The 21570-nt window shown below is 43.7% G+C and overlaps 1 protein-coding gene across 1 annotated transcript in view; it reads right to left on the bottom strand.

The window, feature by feature from the left end:
- NT5DC1 (5'-nucleotidase domain containing 1) overlaps positions 1–21570 on the bottom strand; it is a 1533630-nt gene that overhangs the window by 231552 nt on the left and 1280508 nt on the right. Inside the window, exon 11 of the mRNA XM_078648807.1 lies at positions 17509–17677. Coding sequence (XP_078504933.1) covers positions 17509–17677 — 169 coding nt within the window. The remainder of the gene's footprint in view (positions 1–17508; positions 17678–21570) is intronic.

The following is a 21570-nucleotide window of genomic DNA, read 5'->3' as shown; positions in this document are numbered from 1 at the left end:
CTTTTGAGGCCTAGAAACGGGGACTTTACAATGGAATAACGTGCACACTGAGAAACGTGGCAACGTAACTTTACATAGGCCTGATATTCGTAGTATTCACGAGAACTGGAAACTGGCATACTAGAGGTGGACACAACTGTAATTGCGTCATTAATCGAACATAGGGAATGCATATGCATATTTAATCATGCACACATAACATATGATGGATGACACGTAGGGACACAGAACATGACAAAATTTACTTTTCCACATTCCCTCCTTGTCACTACGTTTCCATCAGGAAACATCAATATTCATGATACCATCTATCATTTCATACAGTATCATTTGCTCGTCTCGAATTATCCTGGAACGGGATTTAGAACGGGGCTTGGGACTAGGAATACATGATGTAGCACAAATGCCGCAAATCGCAGGGCCACATTGTATACAGAGGCAGCAGCTGAATATGATCGCTACTGCAATACCTAGAAAGGACAAGACTTTCCATCCCCAGGCAGAAATTATATTCCAGAACCAACCGGACCATGTCCAGGTGCCTGGATCTTGGTGTAACAGATGGGCAATTTTATGGAGTCTGGTTATAGCTGAATAAACAGACGGCGCGTTATTTGGAATGAAAATGCAGCAACTAGATCCGATGACTCTACAGGCCCCGCCCCTATCGGCCAGTATGACGTCAAGGACGAGACGATTCTGTAAAACGACAAATCTCATAGCAGATTGCTCTTCAGTTAAGTTACCTAGAGCAGAGGCAGTCTCATTGACTACTGCTTCAAGGGTTCTGGTTAACCTACGGATCAGCTTACTATTCTGGATAGGTCCTATAAAGAAAAAGAAACCTCTATTGAAATCTGTATACTGTTCTAGAGCAGTTTCAGTATAATCGACAATGGGGGACTCCCTTCTATGTCTAATGTGTACTAGATGTGTGTTTCTATGATAATCAGGTGGGGCTAGGAAAACTGGTGGCAGTAGGAAGGCAATGTAACAGGTTCCCTCCCAATCGAGGGGCAGACGAACATATGCAGTTTGACCACAAATAAAATAAGAATGACGTGAAGCTTTGAAAATGGATTTCCCACTGTCACTATACTTGACAATAGTAGTACAATCACTATGTCCTACATGTACGGAACCATTATTTTGGACACATAGCTCGCCTTTAACTGGTAGTACTGAAATAGCAGGTAAGTCTGGAGTAGTATCAGACTGAACATTCAGGACCATGAAATTCGAAGAATAGTTACCTAAATTATAAACTTCATTTTCTAGATCTAACCCGGTTCTGTGGGGAAGACCTTGCTTGTCTGGGAAACATGTACTGTTAAGAAAAGACATATCTGTTGAGGATGACGTTAACGTGGACCATGCTCCACACGAACCATTATGTGAAAAAGGATAAGGAAAAAGTGGCAGAACTCCCTTCGGTATCTGGAAAGGGGGGAGTCGACCACACACCCAACAATTAGTGGCATTGCTGGTCTGATGTGAGTAATGTAACATGCGGATGAAAGAATTATTTTTCATAGCGAGGCGGTAAGAGAGTTCATGAGGAGGCAGATCACTAAACGTGTGCTCTATTGTAGCATTAGCAGATTTATTTACATGAAGAACTGGGAAATACAAGAAAAATGCATAACTGGTGCAGGAAATCATAATGCTGAGAAATAATATGAAACATAGAAAAACGATACATCGAATTGAGTTTTGACTAACTCTCTCACTATGGGGGTCTATTTTATACATGTCAGAAACAGTCTAACCGTTTCACCTAGGGGAGGACTTAGACAATCAAACTGGCTGACTTATTTTACTAGACCGGAGTTTCAACTTATACTCCTGTTGCGGAGTTTTCTCTAACAGGGGAGGGTTTGTAGCAATGTCTTTTGCGGGACAGTCCTTGAGAACAATATTTTGGCAATCCTTCAAATCCTGGGAAATGTTCTTTGAGACGGGTTCCAGTCCATAAAACTTCTTTATATGTGAAAGGTGCACCCAGCCTTTGCGACCCTCCAACTTCACGGCTGTACGGGTGGCGAGGAGGACCTGTCGGGGCTCCTTCCAGCGTGGCTCCAGCGGACTTGAGCGGTCAAAATTGCGGACCAAGACCATGGATCCTGGAACGATTTCATGCGGTGCCACCTCGGTATTGTCTGGAAATGCGGCGGCAACCTGTGAACGACAAGAGTTGAGGGCAGACATCAAGGAAGCTAGGTAATCTGTCAGCATATTACTTGAAACATCGGTAATACTTCGGGGTCTAGGAGTACCCCACATGTTAGGGGGGCGGCCGAATACGACCTCATACGGGGACAGACCTGATCTGGAATGTGCGACCATGCGCATATAAAATAAAGCGACTGGCAGAGCTACTAGCCAGTCCACTCCTTTCTCTTTACATACTTTTGCAATACGGATTTTCAGAGTCTGGTTATGTCTCTCTACGAGACCGGCTGCTTCAGGATGGCGTACACAATGGAACTTCCACTGGTACCCTAACAAAAGGGAAACATGCTTCATAAGTTCAGATGAGAATGGCTGGCCGTTGTCAGAATATACGACTCTAGGGAGTCCATAACGGGGGAAGAACTCACGAACCAACTGCTTGGCAGTGGTCGCGGCTGTGTAATCTGGGACTGGATATGCTTCTGTCCACCTGGACAAAGCGCATACAACTACAAGGACATACTTGAAACCTCGACATCGTTCCATCTGAATATAATCCATCTGGAGGACTTCAAAAGGGTGGTCAGGGGGCTGGAATCCACCTTGTTCCACCGGGACACTTTTACCTGGATTAAACTGACAACATATCATACAGGTACGGACTTTCTGCTTGGCTGCAGCTCGTAAATGCTTGTTGAACCAGATGTTCTGGATACTGTCTAACATAGCTTTTTCTCCTAAATGTGCTGGACTATGTGCGGTATTAATAATGACTTGAACCATAGAGTCGGGGAGAAACCATGTGGCTCTACCCTTCGTTAACCATCCTTGATCTGTCTGGACCCCTCCTTGTTCGGACCATTTCTTGATTTCTTCAGGAGTAGCATGTAACTGTATGTCTATGACATCTTGTGTAGGGTCTTTAACTGTCATACATGTAATCGGATCTGGAGTGTGTGTCTGTGTCGGATTAACTGGAATGTCTGGAGTCTGTGCTGTAAGCTTGGCTGTGCGATCTGCTAAATCGTTACCTTGAGAAATAATGTCAGTAACTTTCGTATGTGCTTTGCACTTCATGATAGCAATAGATGTCGGTAAATGTATGGCATCTAACAGAGCTTGAATAAGGAGACCATGCTGAATCTTGGTTCCATGAGAAGTCATGAAACCTCTCTCTTGCCAGAGCACTCCAAAGTCGTGTACAACTCCAAATGCGTAACGTGAATCTGTGTAAATATTAACTTTCAAGTTCTTGGCGTGTATACAGGCTTGTGTCAGAGCAACTAGCTCTGCTGCTTGAGCGGACAGGGTGTCAATACGGTGTGTTTCAATAACTTCAGTGTCAGTAGTCACTGCATACGCGGCGACTAGTTCTCCTGTACTTGTTCTCATACATGAACCATCCACATAAAGTGTCAGGTCGGGGTCTGGTAACGGAATATCTGTCAGATCTTGTCTTGGCTTTGTCGTAATGTTAACTACTTCCACGCAGTCATGTGTGGCAGAATTCGGAGTAACTGATGGTAACAGTGTAGCAGGGTTCAGGATGTTGCAGCGTCTGATTTCTATGTGTGGCTGGAACAGTGTCAATTCATAACCTGTTAAACGTGCAATTGTCAAGTGCTGAGTCTGTGTTCGGTTTAAAAGAACTTCCACGGAGTGTGGAACTTGTACTGTCAGGGAATGTCCTAAGACTATGGAATCACTTTGTCTGATAGCTAGGGCTGTGGCTGCAACTGACTTGAGGCACGCAGGCAGAGCCTGGGCTACAGGATCTAATGTGCTCGAAAAATAAGCACAGGGCTTGTATTGTCCTGCTTGATCTTGTGTGAGAACAGATAATGCTGTACCTTCGCGTTCAGTGACGAAAAGTGTAAAAGGCTTACTGTAGTTCGGTGTCGCTAGAACTGGAGCTTGGCATAGGGCTTTCTTTAACTCATTGAAACTAAGTGTATGTTCAGATGTCCAAGGGAGGACAGTCGATACGGCTGCCTCCTGTGTCGTTAACTGTATCAGTGGCTTGGCTAGAAATGCATACTGAGGAATCCATTGTCTGCAGTAAGAAGTAAGGCCGATAAAAGCACGTACCTCCTTCTGGGTCTTGGGCTGAGGAAGACTCGCTATTAACTGGATACGGTCTGGTGTCAACTGCCTACCCCTCTTGGACAGTAAGTGTCCTAAGTAGACCACTTGCTGGACACAGAATTGAAGCTTAGAAGGGGACACCTTGTGCCCCATCTCGGCTAGGAAATACAAGACTGTAAGAGATGCTCGCTCGCAAGCACGTTCAGAACGGGCTGTGATCAGGAGATCATCGACATACTGGAGCAGGGCAGTGTCAGTTGGCATGTGAATGTTGTCTAGTTGTCTTTTAAGTGCTTGACTGTAAATACTAGGGCTTTCTGTGAAACCTTGAGGAGCGCGTGTGAACATATAGCTCCTTCCATTTAAACAAAATCCGAAAAGAAACTGGCTGTCTGGATGAATAGGGACACTGAAAAACGCGTTCTTGAGGTTGATTACAGTAAAGAACGTGGCTTCGGAATCAATGGCTGTCAATAGGGAAGAGATATCTGGGACCACTGGGTACTGAGGAATAATACATTTATTAAGCTCTCGTAGGTCAATCACTAATCGATATACTGGGGGTGCATTTGGATCAGTACGTTTCATGACTGGAATGATCGGAGAATTGCATACATTGGAGTCAGTTTCTACAACTACTCCTTGAGCAATGAGCTCGTCAATAATTTTGGATAAGGCTGCTACAGCCTCAGGTGGCAATCTGTACTGTCTGATTCGTGGTAACACCACACCTGACTTGAGAGTCACACGATGGGGTGTGATTTGCATATAACCAACATCAGTTGGACCTTGCGCCCATAGATGCTGCGGGACATTAGACAATCTGGGATCAAAATCTCGTAATACATAGTGACCCTTGAAGTCACGTAGGAACAGTCGTATTCCCTCTGGGGAACAGCATATAACTGCACCTAACTCTTTCAGTGTTTTAATACCTAATAAATTCTCTGGACATGACTTAGTAAGTAACAGATCAGTAGTGCGGGACAATGGACCTACTTCTAGAGTAACTGGCTTTGATATTTCATTTACAATGGGTTTTCCTGAAAATCCAAGGGAAACATTTCTTGAGCCTGAGAGCGGAGCCCCTGGAACTTCGGCGTGACTTATAGTGGTCCTACTTGCCCCTGTATCAATCAAAAACTTTCTGTCTTTCCCTAATACTTGACTGTGAACATAGGGACCTTCTTGATCTACAGGTATCTCGATGAGAGGCAAGCCTACCTCCCTCTCTAGGCTGTTTCATGAATACTGCTGGTACTCTGGATACTCAGACTGTGCATACTGGTACATCTGCTGTGTAACGTGCTGTGTTGCAGCAATAGGCTGCGGTGCTGTAACTGTCTGTGGTGCATTCTGTGGCTGAGGAGTCTGTGAAACTTGTTCTTGTCTAGGCGGACGTGGTCTTTCTTTAGTCTTACCAGTAGCTATGTTGTGTTTCAGAACTGCACACTCGTTTATAAAATGACCTGGCTGTTTACAATAATTGCAGTTCCCTTGAACGGGAGCTGCAGGACGACTGGCTTGATTCGGACCCCTCTTCTGACTGTCTTGAGGAACAGATTGTGCAACTAGTACTTTCATTTTCGTGTCTTTCATACGTTTTCTCTCGTGTTCTTGTTCTTCCCTGATCCTATTCTGGTGGTATTGGAGCATCTGCAGCATCTGGGACGGGGTATTAGCTTGCCAGGTGCTTTCGACTTTCAGAACTCGATTTTTAATCGGTGGACTTGAATTCTCGACTAGTTTAGTAACAAAAAGATGAGGGTATGACTCACTACTTGTCTTGAGGCCACTGTTGATACTAAAGCATTTCTCAAATCTAGAATAAAAATCACTAATGTCTTCGTCTTGTTTCTGTTTACAGGCTGAGATTGCATCCCAGTCTTCTTTTCTAGTTGTCAATAATCTGGGTAAAACTTGTATTAATAATTCCGGTAATTCTTTACATTTCGCTCCAAGACCGGTACCTGGTACCCGTGCCTTGTCTTCGACTTCTAGAACTGCCCAATCGATCTTTTTCTCTCCCACCTCCCATTCTTTTTCCTTGAGCTTTTCATACACCCCTGCGGGCAGCAGAACCTTTAACATTTTAATTATATCTGGATACGTGTATTCTCCCATACGGAGCATGTCTTTTAATTCTCTATGGAACCCTGCTGGATCTTTATCATGACAGGGAATTAATTTCTTCATCTCTAGGAGTTCCATCTTTGTAATCGGAGTGTAAACAAACACTCGTTCTAGTTCGCCACCCGTTCCTCTAACTGGGTGGACTTCTCGTAACGGATTCTGTCTCTCTATGTAAAATGGTTTACTTTCTGGGGGTGAGACATGAACAAAATGCGGATTCAAAAACATTCTATATTTGTGACGCTGTTCTAGAATGACACTAATTAAATCGGTACCTAAACCTTTCCATCTATACTGGAGTAACTCGTTCAGGATATCGTGTAACGGACCTGGATCAGAGTGTTGACCCTCATACAATGTAATGAGGTGCTGAATCATATACATACCCGCCAGTCGTTGTTCGGCTGGGGGCATTTTCAGAAACATTTGTGCCACTATTTCGTCTGGAAAAGTGGTAGAATCAGTAATCCATCGGACTGCTGATCGGACTAGTTCTTGTTCATGCATGGTACTTAACTCACTGTAACCGATTCGTGATTTCAGAATGTGATCGGTAGCTTGAAACACTTGTTCTAGAGAACCTTGTTCTGGTGCTGGATGATGAAAAATAGACTTGTGTTCTAGGCGTAAATGGCGATCTGGAAATCTAGATTTTCCTACATACGCTATTCTGTCGGGATTCTCGTCGTCTAACTCTTCAGGATCAGAGTTACTTTCTTTCTCGCTTACTTGTGCTGCTTTACGCTGTTCGTGTAACTTTATTATTTCTTTACGGATTTTCTTGTACATACTCTCCATAGCACCGACGGTCTTGTGCTTACCCTCGGCTATATTATCACTCCACCTTGTCAGGGTTTTCATTTCAGCCGGATCTTTAGACGGGTAATCTTGTTCTCTTATTAGACAATTGATCAGAAACTTTAATATCATGAGCTGGGTCTCAGCTTTCCTTTGAGACATGGCCTCGCCAATGCTTTCTGGATCATCCCCTGTACGGATGAAACGATATATTCTGTCTAGATCTTCTTTCATATTCGGTAAGGTGACTAGATACTCGGTCACCTTTCTTACGCGGAATGAATATAAAACCATATTATCCTCGCCTGGGACTGGATCATAGCCGCATTCAGCAAGGGATTTTCTTATTTCTGCTACAGACTGATGTCTTGGCGTACGCTGTGACGCTTGTATATGTAATTCGGCTGTCGTTAAACGCTTGTGTGGCGGCGGGGTTTGAGGAGTACCTCCCCCTGCGGCCCCTAAACTAGAGTCGTCGACTGATCCTCTTCGTACTAGTGTGGCAGGAAATTGAAATGCGGGCTGAACTGGTGTGGCGGGCTGGACCTGGGGTACCGTAACAGGTACTCCGGTGTCTGGAGGAACGGGAAGTGCCTGATTTACAGGGACTGGTGGAGCGGGGACAGGATTTGCATATTCTGGGACTGTGTCGTCCAAATAGGACGAAATGAAGATATCAGCTGCGGTCGGTTTGTGACGTAGCTTGGTCGGAACTAATGGTGGCGGGAAATTACTGGATGCCTCTGGGGTCGCTTTTGGCAAGCCCTCGGCAAGAAGAGGATACATACCCTTAATAAGAGCATGCCTCTGTCTGTCTGACTGTTCGGCTTTAACCTGTTCACCTATCTCGATTAATTCTTTTTCTTGTGCTCGTTCTAAGGATTCTCTACTTAATTCTGACTTTCTGATTTCTTTTTCGGTTCTTTTATGAGCTTCTTTGCGCCATAACTCGATGGCATCTTTCTGTGACTGTCTGGCTTTCTTTTTCCATAATGCCTCTTCTACTCGCATGATGCACTTGGCATCCCATGTACCCGATACGGGCCATCTATACTTTTCTTCTAACTGTTTGGTATACTCTACCCATAAATCTAGATATAGTATGGCACTTATGCCATGTTTCTGATACATAAAATGACCTGGACTGTCCCTAGGCGGAACTGGAACTGCTGCTTCCAGCAGACCCTTTCTAGTTTTTAACTGACGTAACTTAGAAAACAAGGGCATGACTGGACTGTAATCTAGACACAATACAATACACAATGAACACGATACTTATTCCCCATTCATACCACGACATTAAAATACATGAAGAACATTTAAAAATAACAGTTCGAACAGAATACTACCTGGAATACGGAACACAGAATACATGAATTTTCTCGAGAACAGAACTGACTGGAACAGAAACTAGATGCACTGCTGAAACAGTACGAAACTTACCGGTCTCATAAAGAGACACGTCAGGACCCGTATCCACCGAAGTGGACACTTCGTTTGTGGGTCTGTGTACCACCAACCCACGGACCAGAGTCAATTAAATTGACCCTGTCTAGATACTACCCCAGTAACGGTACTCACCGGGCAGCAAGAACGGAAGGCCTCAGACTGGACGGGACTGCTTGGACGCCGGACGGACGAACTTCGGACTTCTGTTACAGGTGGGCCTCCGGATACCTCGGACCTTGGACTCTCGGCTTGGGCTCTGGTCGGGACTCGCCGCGTTCCTCCACCGTCTCGTCTGGATGCTGGACCGCCTCCTCCGTCTCCTCCGTGGGCCTGAGGGATACTTGAAGCAGAAATATCTGCCGGTGCGCAGAAGAGTTCCGTCACGACTGCAGAGGGTCAGGGGGTCGGCGTGGCTTCACCGACGCGTGGGGAAAGGGCAAGTCCCTATTCGGGCGCCATTATGTGGTAAATAAATAAATAATACCCTATTTTTGAATGAATAAATGAATAACAGATAGCTCAATAAATAAGAGTCAAGATTCGAGGTAGTAGGAGTTTGCAGGTTTATTACAGCAAATACAGGAATAGGATGGCAAGGCCCAGCAGCGCTGCCGGGGTCAGGATCGGGACAAGGGAATAACTTTTTAATAACAGTGCATGAGCATATATACATAACGCAAACACATAGCATTACATTGCAATAGGCGTAGCAGTGGGTGGAGCAATAGGCGTGACGCGTAGCAGTCACGAAAGATAAGGGTGAAAAGAGGTGTAACAGGGCGTATACATAGACATGTGATGCAAACGTAACAGAATATGTCATGAATGGGGCGGAAACCATGGAGGGGGCTACCTGAGGAGCCGGGACCTCTAACCTGATGGTGCGCGCAAACTAGCAATGACGTGTTACTAGGAGAAGCTGGGGCTATGAACTCTGTGCTAGGAGCAGAGACTGAAGTCTGGAGAGTCAGGGCGACATGTACCTAAACAGTATCTAGTATCTGATGTTTAGAGAACATGTTGATATAAACTAGAAGTCAGGAGGGGAAAGGCTAACTTGATTCTAAGACTGGACCATGCATTATTCTACATGTAGTGCGTGATGAAGAATATTAAATGACCATTAAATGCAGTATTTCTCTAACGTGGAGACGTGAAGGCTAGACAATGACGGAAACTATCGATGCGATTCAGTAGCTTTAGGAATGCAGAGAAGGAGGACTGAACTGATAACTGGAATCATAACATATTCTTGGCAGACTCAGAGGCAGAGCCAGGGTGAGCCGGGCACTGCGAGGCAGGAAGCAAGTGAAGGGTCGAGGATACAGGTGGGGGCTGTATCGCTCCTCAGCGAGGTTTCAGGAGACAGGAGCTGAATCTGGTGTCCAGGCCCTTTTGAGGCCTAGAAACGGGGACTTTACAATGGAATAACGTGCACACTGAGAAACGTGGCAACGTAACTTTACATAGGCCTGATATTCGTAGTATTCACGAGAACTGGAAACTGGCATACTAGAGGTGGACACAACTGTAATTGCGTCATTAATCGAACATAGGGAATGCATATGCATATTTAATCATGCACACATAACATATGATGGATGACACGTAGGGACACAGAACATGACAAAATTTACTTTTCCACACAGCAGCTAAAAGGGCAGACGTGAGGAAGGAGGTACAAGAGATGCTCAGGCTGGGAGTCATAAGGCCGTCCAAGAGTAACTGGGCATCCCCCATAGTCATGGTTCCAAAACCCGACGGGTCTACCCGTTTTTGCATGGACTTCCGAGCCCTGAATGCTGTGTCATCATTTGACGCCTTTCCGATACCCCGGGTGGATGAGCTAATAGAACGGATAGGAGAGGCACGATATATAACCACTCTTGACTTGACAAAGGGTTATTGGCAGGTGCCACTGAGGGAGGAGGACAGACACAAAACTGCATTCGCAACAGAGGATGGACTCTTTGAGTTTAATGTTCTCCCTTTCGGGCTACATGGAGCTCCTGCCACATTCCAACGATTAATGAACACCGTCTTGGCTCCTCACACCCAATACAGCTCGGTGTATCTAGATGATATTGTCATGCTAGGGGAGGGTGTTATAGCCCCTCAAGAGGAGAAGGTCAAGGCCATAACCCATACTCCCTTTCCGACTACAAAAAGGGAACTGAGAGCGTTCCTGGGCCTCATAGGGTATTATAGGCGTTTTATCAAGAACTTTGCTGATCTTTCCAGCCCCCTAACAGATCTACTACAGAAAAACGTCAAGAACACCCTTCAGAACCCTCCCTCCGAAGAGGCCCATAAAGCCTTCCAGACCCTAAAGAGCGCTCTTACTACGAGTCCCGTACTCATACCTCCGAACTTTGATAAGCCCTTTACCCTAGAAACCGACGCCTCAGACTCCGGCATAGGGGCGGTGTTGTCCCAGGAAGGAGAGGATGGTGCTGAACATCCCATACTCTATGTAAGCAGGAAACTCCATCCTAGGGAACAGAAGTATCCTACGGTGGAGAAAGAGAGCCTGGCCATTCGATGGGCGATAGACAAACTGAGGTACTACCTGGAGGGTAAGGCCTTTATCCTTTATTCCGACCATGCCCCCCTGCAGTGGATGCAAAGAAACCGTTCCCAAAATGCCAGAATACTGCGTTGGTTTCTTTTTTTGCAACCTTTTGCCTTCACGGTCATACACCGAAAAGGGTTGGACAACGGGAATGCCTATTACCTTTCCAGGATGCCAGTTCTCCCCGATCGGGAGGAACCAGGGGGGGTGGAATGTAACGGAGCAGGGACACGTACCACGAGGGAATGGTGGCGCCCTTGCCCAGCTGAATGTGCATCTCCGCCTTCTCCACAGACTAACGAGTGGGAGGACGGATTGGACGGACCAAACGACGAGGGAGAAAAAAGCGAGTCCTTTAAGTGGGCGTATGCATCTGAGAAGAAAGACCCGGCCCGAAGGACGTCAGAGGAACCGGATTTGGTAAAAGCCAGGAAGTGTTTTACACGGCGTGTGTAATCACCCCGGAGGAGAAGGCGGAAGGAGGTGGAACGGAGGCGAGCGTACGAAGCCGAGAAGGAGAAGAAGACGGAGTTTACCAGAAGGAAGAACGCGGAGAGGACGGAGGGTTCGAGACCAGAGGAGAGCCAGGAGGCCAACGACCCCGTGAACCGCCGTGCCACACTCCCGAGGGAGGAGTGTGGCTGTCACAGGTACGGCGGCGTTGGGCAGCCTGGGTGGGGAGACGGAGTGCTCGAGAGTAGCAGTGTATATGTCCCTGTCTGTCGCTTCCCTCTGTAGTTACCCTGCCCTTCCACTTCCATTGCCCCCACCCCTCAGATCCTCACGTCTACAACACTGAGCACTGTACATAGAGTAAGCACGAGTCACTGGGTTCGCCATCACATTCCCCGGTCCCCCAGGTGCAACTCTTATAGAGGACTGTGACCTAACGGCCTCCCTCTTGTTTTTGGTCTCTTACATGGTACGGAGCTGACGGTGTCCGGTGTAGAGAACACCCCCCAACCTCAGTAAGAAACGGAAGAAGACCACAGCCACGGACCAAAGCACCTTTGCCAGAGAGAGACTGACCTTCAGAAACAGAAAGACGTTTATGTCAAAACCCAAGAGAACCTTAAAAATAAAACCTTCTTTGAATCCCACACCTGGTGTCACGGTCGTCCCTACTCCCACGCCCACACAGACACATAAGGATATCTTATGTGTAGCAATGAGATCACCCCATTCTTCAGGAGTGATCTGTGTTCCGAGTTCCTTCTCCCAAGCTAAGTCCACAAATGCCGGAGATAAGTCTGTAGGTTGATCTCTGGCTTAAAGCCATCATTCAAAAGTGCTGAGGGGCCCGACAGCATCTTTCTTAATCATAGTTTGTGATACCCTGTGGGGCACCTATTCACATCTCAATCTTACTGCTGAAGGGGGACAAATTCTGTCTAAAGGCACTCAACACATTTTATGATCCACTTTTCAAATATATTTTAGTATACTCTGAAGGATTAGATAATTGATGACAGTATTCTGTCCCCATTGCCAGCTGGTTTTAGCCAGAAAACTAGTAATATAGACCAAATCTTTCAATTCACCTTAATGCAATGGAAATATCTCCAGTTATCTAAGGACATTTTTACGTAGCATTTGTGGACCATAAAACAGCAACTGATTTGATACCTAGGCTCAAGTTACGGCAAGTACTGTAGCAGATGGGGAGGGACACATAATAAACAGATTGCACGAATAAGTCAGTCAGCCAAATGTTCTTTTTTCGACTTAGCATAGTATATCATAAAAGCACATAAAATAAGTTTGCACAAATTAATTATGCACTAGTGAGACGGGGCTACAAAGGGTAATTAACCAAACGCATTGCGATCAAGCATGGAGTCCGTCAGGGCTGCGTGCTGGCCCAACTCTGATTTCGCTCTATATGAAGAATATACTCAAGTACCTACTCGATCGACTCCCCTAGATTATGTGGCAAGTCTATACCAACCCTCGAATTTGCAGATGAAATTCTACTGATCTCATGCACTCCTATGGGCTTACAAAATCTTCTGAATAAATTCACACTTTTCTCTGATGATAGGGGTAGGTTTTGGCGTTAACACATCTAAAACAAAATATATGTGCTTCAACCTCCATAGATCCAATAGTGGTGTTTTCAAGGAAGGGATTCCCTTACAGAGTGAGGCCAAATTTAATTATTTGGTTTTTTCAATTGCTTAAACCAGTCCTTGGGTGTCACACATGGGCAAAGCAGGTGCTTCTCTTTTGCACGGAGCACATGCTTTGTTGAAAAGATGTAAAAGTACGATACCAAGATATGAATCACCAATAATTGAAATATATTGCATATAGAGTGCGGCCATAGATTTAGGAACATGTAGGGGCAAAAGAGGTGACCATCAAAGAAAATTATTTTCTCAGATCATCGTTTAATTTACAGCAAAGCACCTCCTATTAATCCATTAATATTCGAAACTGGTCTCAAGCGGAATGGAGATGTAGCAGACCTTTAACCTCTGCTATTTTGGATGCGTTTGTGAGATACCCTGGAGTTGGAGCCATACTGTCAAGAACTAATCAAGATCATGAGTTTCCCTAATTTCCAATCTATCAAGTGGTTTTTGCATACAAAAAAGACCTTTGTAGCAATAGGCATGAGCCGACATTGTATAGTTCCGTCTGCCATTACCACTAATGCGAAATCAGCTGTGAAAGCAGCATATTGGTTATATGTGATGGAGTAGTACCATTGCAATGGCAGACGGAGTTAGTTGACATCAGCTTTTCTCTAGTTTAAAGCCAATCCAGCATTTGAACCCTACCTTGCTGATATAAGACCTGGTCATGTGGGGACCCTATTTTTCCTTGTGCTGCACGTGTGGAGCACTCGGTAAAGATGTTAAATATCTATTGTTTTTTTGCCCTGAGTATAAACACCCTCATAGGAAATGGCATAAACCCCTCTGTAACAACCTAGGGCAAAGGGCCAGATGCAGGACCAATGCAGTTTTGCGGGTTGCAAATTGAGATTTTGTGTGACTCGCAATTTCTGCCTCGCAAAACGGAATGTACTAATGTGTCTCGGACCCATTTAGCGATTCCCAATGAGGTTGCCAATGACCTGCCTCATCAATATTCATGAGGCAGGTCGCAATTTTCAACCCATTTGGAATGGCCAGCATTCACAGGGATGAGGACCTGCTGGGGTCAGAAGACAACCATGTCTGTGACTTCTTTTTAAAAAAAAGCTGTTTTTTTTTAAAATGCATCCCGTTTTCCTTAAAGAAAAACAGGATGCATTCAAAAAAGAAAAATTAAATGTTGCGGTTTCATTTTTAGGTCAACCCTGGGCAACTCATGCGCTGCTCTGAGAGGCATGCTGTATTCAAGTAGGGGCTTGAAGAACCGCCCAATCTCCGCCCACTCTCTGCATATATTTTTCATTGTCTTGTATCATTGTCCACTGTAAACTGTGGCTGTTCATAGGACAATAGGCTTAGTAGCCCCTCCTTAGTACCGCCTTGTCTCATTTTGTAACCTCCCATGGAGACCTTGTTACATGTGTTATTACTCAGTAGGCTTTAATTACAGCCTCCGAGCACTATTTCCTCAAATGACACACTCTCTCCTAACGCCTTTGAATGTTTTTTATAGTATAAATGCATTTGCAATGCAATAGGTTTCGCATTTGCAAGAGTTTAAGCTATTGGCATTGTAAATGACAATACCTTTTATTTATCGGTTTTAAAAACAACACATCAATAAAAGGCATTGTCATTTACAATGCCAATAGCTCAAACTCTTGTAAATGCAAGACCTATTGCATTGCAAATGCTTGTTTAACAGTAGGCTGTGGCCCGTGGGAGCACTGCCTGCTCTTAAAAAATACTTTCGCTGCCTAACACAAAGGGGACCCCTGGGGACCGCCTGCCCATTTGTGACTGGCATACAACCTACTTGAAGTAGGTGAAAACTGCGATTGTTTTGCGACTGCATTTGCGGTCGCAAAACAATCGTACATACCAGTGCGACTCACTATTAGGAAGGGAAGCCCTAGGTGTGTCCCTTTCTAATAGTGACTCGCAAACCCTATCTTGCGATTCGGTAATAGGTTACCGACCCACAAAATAGGGTTTGTACATACCACAACCCTTTTTAGCGATCGCAAGCGTGCCGATTGTCCGCTTGCGACCGCTAAAAAGGGTTATACATCTGGCCCTTACAAGCTATTTAACAGCCTTGAGGATATTAAAAACACATCCATATGGGCCTATTGTACTTGCCGTGAGTAGATATATCTATGTGGGGTGGCTTATAAGAAAACGTTTTGGTAGACCACTATAATTGATTATTACTTGGTATTTCCATGGTAATTTGTTCTTCCTAAGGAACTAGGACTGGTGGAATTTGGACACTCAGCCATTTGTAATTGCTATATGATTTTATCACATATTTTATTCGAGTTTTTGTTTTCAAATGTTTTTAATGTCGGAATTTTAGGCAATTGTGGCTTCCAAGAATAGTTTTATAGTAATACACTGATGGCACTGTGGCTGCATTAACACTTATGTAACTAGATCAATACTCTGTGACAGTGTGTTTTAAAAACTGTATTTTCCTGTACCTATGATGTTTTATGACTGTTGTTGGTTATGGTTATGCATGTGTTATGGTCTCACTGAAACCCGAAATAAACTATTTTGAATGAATGAATTTAGTACACTTCTTTTTCCATATGTAAAATCTTTCATCTTTCAGTGAATTGTGGGGTAAAATCTGTGTTCATTCCAACTGTGGTAAATGGAGAAGGAAAGGGTGTGAGATCATTCATATGACACATCTTATACCCAGGAGCAGCTTGTGTCAGGAAAAGAGGCGGGCGGAGGAGGGGGTCGGGTGGGGGGGCGGGTGGGTGGGAGGAGGGGGTCGGGTGGGGGGGCGGGTGGGTGGGAGGAGGGGGTCGGGTGGGGGGGTGGGTGGGCGGTCGGAGGGGGTCGGGTGGGGGGGTGGGTGGGCGGGAGGAGGTGGTCGGGCGGGGGGTGGGTGGGTGGGAGGGAGATTTGAGGACGACTGAGACAAAAAAAATCATACCTGTCGCACTCCAGGATCGCTCTCTTTTGCATCTCTCCACTGCAGGCAGGCACAGGCACCCAGACTGCATGAGAGCAGCTTCAGGATTGGTCCGAGCGCCGATGATTTGCGCTCCCACACAGACTGGGAGCCTGTGTCTGCTCTCTCCAACTCGCCGATGCAGCTGGGGTGGGAGACAGCTTCACTGCGCATGTGGGTTTGGCTGGTCTGAGACGGCTGGCCAAATCCATATGCACAGTGAAGGCAGTGCCCAACACTCCCGCTCCAACCTGTCACCACCCTGGGCCTGACCCCAAGACTCAAGAAAAACAAAACGATAATAAAAAGGTTTGAAACCCATTTTGATGTTCACATGTTTGAGAGTGATGGCGGGGGTGGGTCCGGGGGGGTTGCGCCGCTGCTTATACCACCCAATATCATCTTTTTACGTTTTTAACCTTGCCAAAGCTACCCTGAAGAAAGAAAAGTACCAGAAGAATAGGGAACATATGGAGCCAATTTTAACTTGAGATCCCATCGTACCCTCAAAGAAGAGCTCCAGCAGTCAACAATGCTGACCCCCATCCAACCGCATTAGGAGTATTGGATGAGGACCCAAGGATGAAGTATGACACCAGTGGTGCTGATTGGCGAGAGTACTTTTATAAAATCAACTAAGTATTCCCCACCCCATCCTGACCTAAAAGAGGGGGACCAGAGATGTTCAGCCACAAGAGTTCTCTCTCCAATGACACTGGTTCTTAAATCCTTGGAAGTTGCATGGACTCATCATTTTTGCTTCTTACGCTTCATTTTCCTTTAATATGAGACCCCGTATACCACACCTCCATGCGACTTGTTTAAATGAAACAAACTATTTTCCAATAAAATATAAAGACTGGTTTCAAAATATGGTAAACTCAGAAACTTTGGAAGAAGCCAATCATCAAGTAATAGGCAAAGAGGGCTCATGTAATGACGTTTGGAAACAATACAGGGATTATTGTAAAATCGGGAAAAAACTGTTGCAATGTGAACATCATTTAGTTTGAAAATATGAGATTAAATGTAATCACCCCAGAGTCCCTTCCTGGTCTTGAGCCCAATTTTACCCCCCCCCCCCCCCCTTATTACATTGTAAGGATCTTTATAGAGTTAGATCTTTGATTCTGTACACTATTATTGTTTAGAAATAAAATGTAAAATTAGATAAGAATAATCTCCCTCTTTCAGTCCATCTTTTCGCAAATGTGGCTGGAAGTCATTACCTGCAATTGACTCGATACTTGGAATTGCTATTGTGCTGTAAGCCCGAATGCAGTTGCTGTACCATGTTGGGACAAAGGTTTCCTCTTCATCCTGTATGCTTTTTAGGCTATCTACAAACACAGAGCCCCACTGTTTGGAAGGAGACTGCGGTGCTTTGGGTTCAGTCACCTGAAACAAAAGATTGGAAAGAGAGAATTCAATTACTCAACCCCAAGCATACAGAAGTAGAGACATTTTTATATTAAAAGGAAATATATTTTTTCGAGGTGCATATTACTTTGCTTAATGAATACTTCAGATAGCCAAATAGCATCGGTATTCTTTACTGCATCCCCAAGGACACAGTTTTAATGAATACACAACACAAAAACAAAATAAAAATTTAAAATAATAATAATGAGATTAAGCATATTAAGGAGAATGTTTGAAACCATGTTACTTTTCGTCTTTATTCAGGTGAAGCAGAAGAGCAGAGATCATGAGATACACCTTAACAGTTAAGCATACAAATATTATACATTTTTGCATCATTTTGATGTATTCAACATTCTTGAATAACTCTTCATTTTTCAATTCGGGTTTACTTTGTATTAAAAATACATAAACACGAGCTATTATATAATTACTTTAATTCAAATCCACCCAACTGAAAAATAACAATTACCCACATCGTACATTCCCTTTCAACCATAAAGCATTATAAAATATATCCACTTGGTGGTCAAACATATTTTGAGAAAATCCACCTCATCCAGTTTTATAATGAAAGAAGGCATAATCTGCCATCATTACAAACCATCTGGGAACGTTTTCTGTTTTTAGGAACACTGGGAAAAATCAGCATATGAATTACCACTGATATCACTGATCCTTTAGGAGTAAGGAATCTCTCTGGTTGGAAAATGTTAGTGTGGTATCCTAGCTACGATACATGCATTCAGTTGCCATGGTACTGGATGATGCCACGGAGCAGGATTCTAGGAGGAGAGAGTCAGTTGATGAGAGGAGGTTCTGGTTGTGAGTTGTACCTGCTTGCTTGTCAATAAAACTTACTTCTAATCAATCCTTGGAAGAGTTCATCATTACAATTTGGCGACGATGGATGCGTGATGCAAGCAGAGAATACGGACCCATGCTGTTTATTTTAAAGATAAAGAACATTTCCTGATTACGAGAGAAATGGATATCCTATATTAAAAGGATCAAGATCACAACCTTTTCTGCAATAAGGATTGAAGGAACCTTTCATACTTAATTGTGAGTACCGTGACTTTACAATTTTTTTATTTTAAAAGAAAAGAATTTTCAAGAGGAACCATAGTTTCTACAAGGCTAATGAAGTTGAGAAGGAATTAATGTTTCTACAAGTCTAAAGGATAAAGAGAAGCAGTTTGCAACTGTTGCGCCTGAAGTGGAAACTGTCTCATCTTCATCTCCTCTATTTATCAGTATCACTTCCTTGCAATTAAAAAAAAAACAGCAACGTTGTTTAATCTACAACTGCACCACTGGATTTTCATGATTCAGAATCTAATTGCTGTTGGTGATTACAGGAATATACGTCTCACGTATTACACAAATTGCTTGGATTTTATCTTCATTAGGATTCACGGCTAAAGATCGACATTCGATTCATGAGTAATGTGTTTTGGATGGTACGAGTGAAGAGACTGTGTTTAAGTTTCACTTTTTACACATACTTTGCTCATAAATCCTTCCTATTCATCAACTTAGCATTTGATTGTGTGAAACTTGGGAAAAAAACGTCACTTGACACCTTAACGGTTTGTGTTGTTAACCGTTGTCGGCCGCATAATTCGAGCGGCGGTGTGTCTTCCGTCAGCTGTGTTCCTCCGTTGTCGTGCGTGCTGTTGAGGTGCTGAGCGAGACGAGCCGCTGTTGGAGCGAGAGCGCTGTTAAAATTCTGAGCGAGGCAACCTGTGCAGGAACGAGACGACCGCGCCATCAGCCGCATTTTTCAAGTGTCCCTGCGCGTCTCTGCGCATTGCCGGAACCAGGCATTCCCTATTACTTCTACAAGCAACGTCACGACGAGGTCACGTTGCGTGCGAGGTCACGCTACGTAACTTTGCGTGCCTCCCTTTTGGGAATATTTTTTCAGCATAACAAATTCCGGGTTGCATCCGAAGCATTACGAAGACTTTAATGTTAGTTTCTTCAGTTTACAACAGATTGCATCGGAAGTATTATTGAGACTTTAATGTTAATTTCTTCAGTTTACAACAGGACTATATTTAATATTCACGGAACTTAAGGTACTTTATATTTACAGATACAACAATTAAATTACTGCCATAAAGTGAACCAAGTGAACAAGTTGACGGTAAAACAAGCTTATTGTATGAAGGTTCCACATCACACTTACCTAACAAAGCTTATTACTTTTCATTTATTTAACGCTTATATTTTCTTTTTCTTTCTTAAAGCATATTGTTTACCTTAGTTCTTGAGCATTTCATATTTTATTATTCTATTGTTGTAGAGGACATTGTAACTTCATTGCACCATAGCATCTCAAGGGGGATTGAATACTCCAGTTCCCTTTTTACCCTGTCCAAGTGAACCTTTAATCAAATGGCCAGATTGCAAGGACTACTTCTTAAAATATATTGATGCTCTTGAAGAAGAGAATGATGTCACATTTTCCCAATCCAGGAAGAAGAAAATGCTCCTTCACAGCTTAGGTCCTGAGGGCAACAGGGTATTTAATCAAATGGAAAAAAGCTAGATCAGCTGATAGTAGCAATGTTTTTCTTGTTGCTCTTCAGGATTTAGATGCACATTATCATCCTCCTGTATGTGTAGGCATGAATTTTTTAAAAGAAAACAAGGTAAAACTGAATCTGTTGAGGATTATGTTTCATCCTTAAAAAAATTAGCAATCAATTGTGAATTTGGTACTTTGCATGATAGTTTTATAAGGGACCAATTAGTCATGCACTCCAACAACTCTGCTATCCCAGAGAAATTGTGGAGTTGTGGAGATGCTTTTCTCAATGAAATCTTTGCTATGGTAAGAAAAGCAGAGATGTAAAAAGGGTGCGCAAAGGTGGCACTCAAAGGTAACGAAGAAGGGTTAACGGTAAGCAAAGTATTTCAAGGTCACTATAAGAAGAATGAAAAACGTCCCATACCTAGTGTTAACAAAAAAGTTGACATTTTCAACAAACCCAAGGTGGATAAAACCTCATGTTGCTATAGATGCTGTTACAATGGGCTTTATGCCAATGATGAAAAATGTCCAGCTTTAAAGTCCAAATGTTCTTAATGTGGTAAGATTGGTCATTTTACAAAGGCATGCAGGATAAAATGAAATAAAAACAAAAAAGTTGTGGGATGTGTTGATGACAATCTCACAGATAACAATGACGCAAACTCATCAAGTGATGGTGGCATATTGTGTATCATTGATTGTTGTGATACAGAAGATATCGTATCTTGTGTCAAGTCTAAGAAAAAACCCACTTGTGATGTATGTATTGGTGGTGTTTTAGTACACATAGTTCCAGATTGGGGTTCCCGTATACAATTATTCAGCGGAATATTTGGAATGAGCTATTTGCTAATACCCTTAACAAAGATCTGCGACCTTCTGACATTCAACCAGTAACATTTACAGGCGAAAAGATACCCACGGTGGGATTTGTGGAAGAATGTTTTGAACTTAAAGGTAGGAAGGCTTTAGGGAAATTGTATGTCGCAGAAGTTGGACCCTCTGTGTTAGGATGGATTGATCAGGGGGCCCTGGGTATCATTCTCAACCCTAAAAATGATTACCAAGTGATGATTTTAGACGAATGTGATAAACAATATATAGATCATATTGTAGAACTGTTTCCTACAGTCTTCTCGGGAAAAGTAGGGAAGTTAGATGGGTTTTCTCAAAAGATTGTACTTAGAGATGATGCCCGTCCTGTGTGTCATAGAGCAAGGAACATTCCTGTCAGTGTGAGGGAAGCTGTTATGGCAGATTTGGATGTAATTAGGGAAGCCGATCTTGAAGTAGAAGTAATTTATTCACAGGAGATAACAGCTTATAC

Source organism: Lissotriton helveticus, chromosome 6, assembly GCF_964261635.1.
Source record: "Lissotriton helveticus chromosome 6, aLisHel1.1, whole genome shotgun sequence".
Lineage (NCBI taxonomy): Eukaryota > Metazoa > Chordata > Amphibia > Caudata > Salamandridae > Lissotriton > Lissotriton helveticus.
The sequence above is the reverse complement of the archived record's forward strand: the minus strand, read 5'-3'. Positions and strand labels throughout refer to the sequence as shown.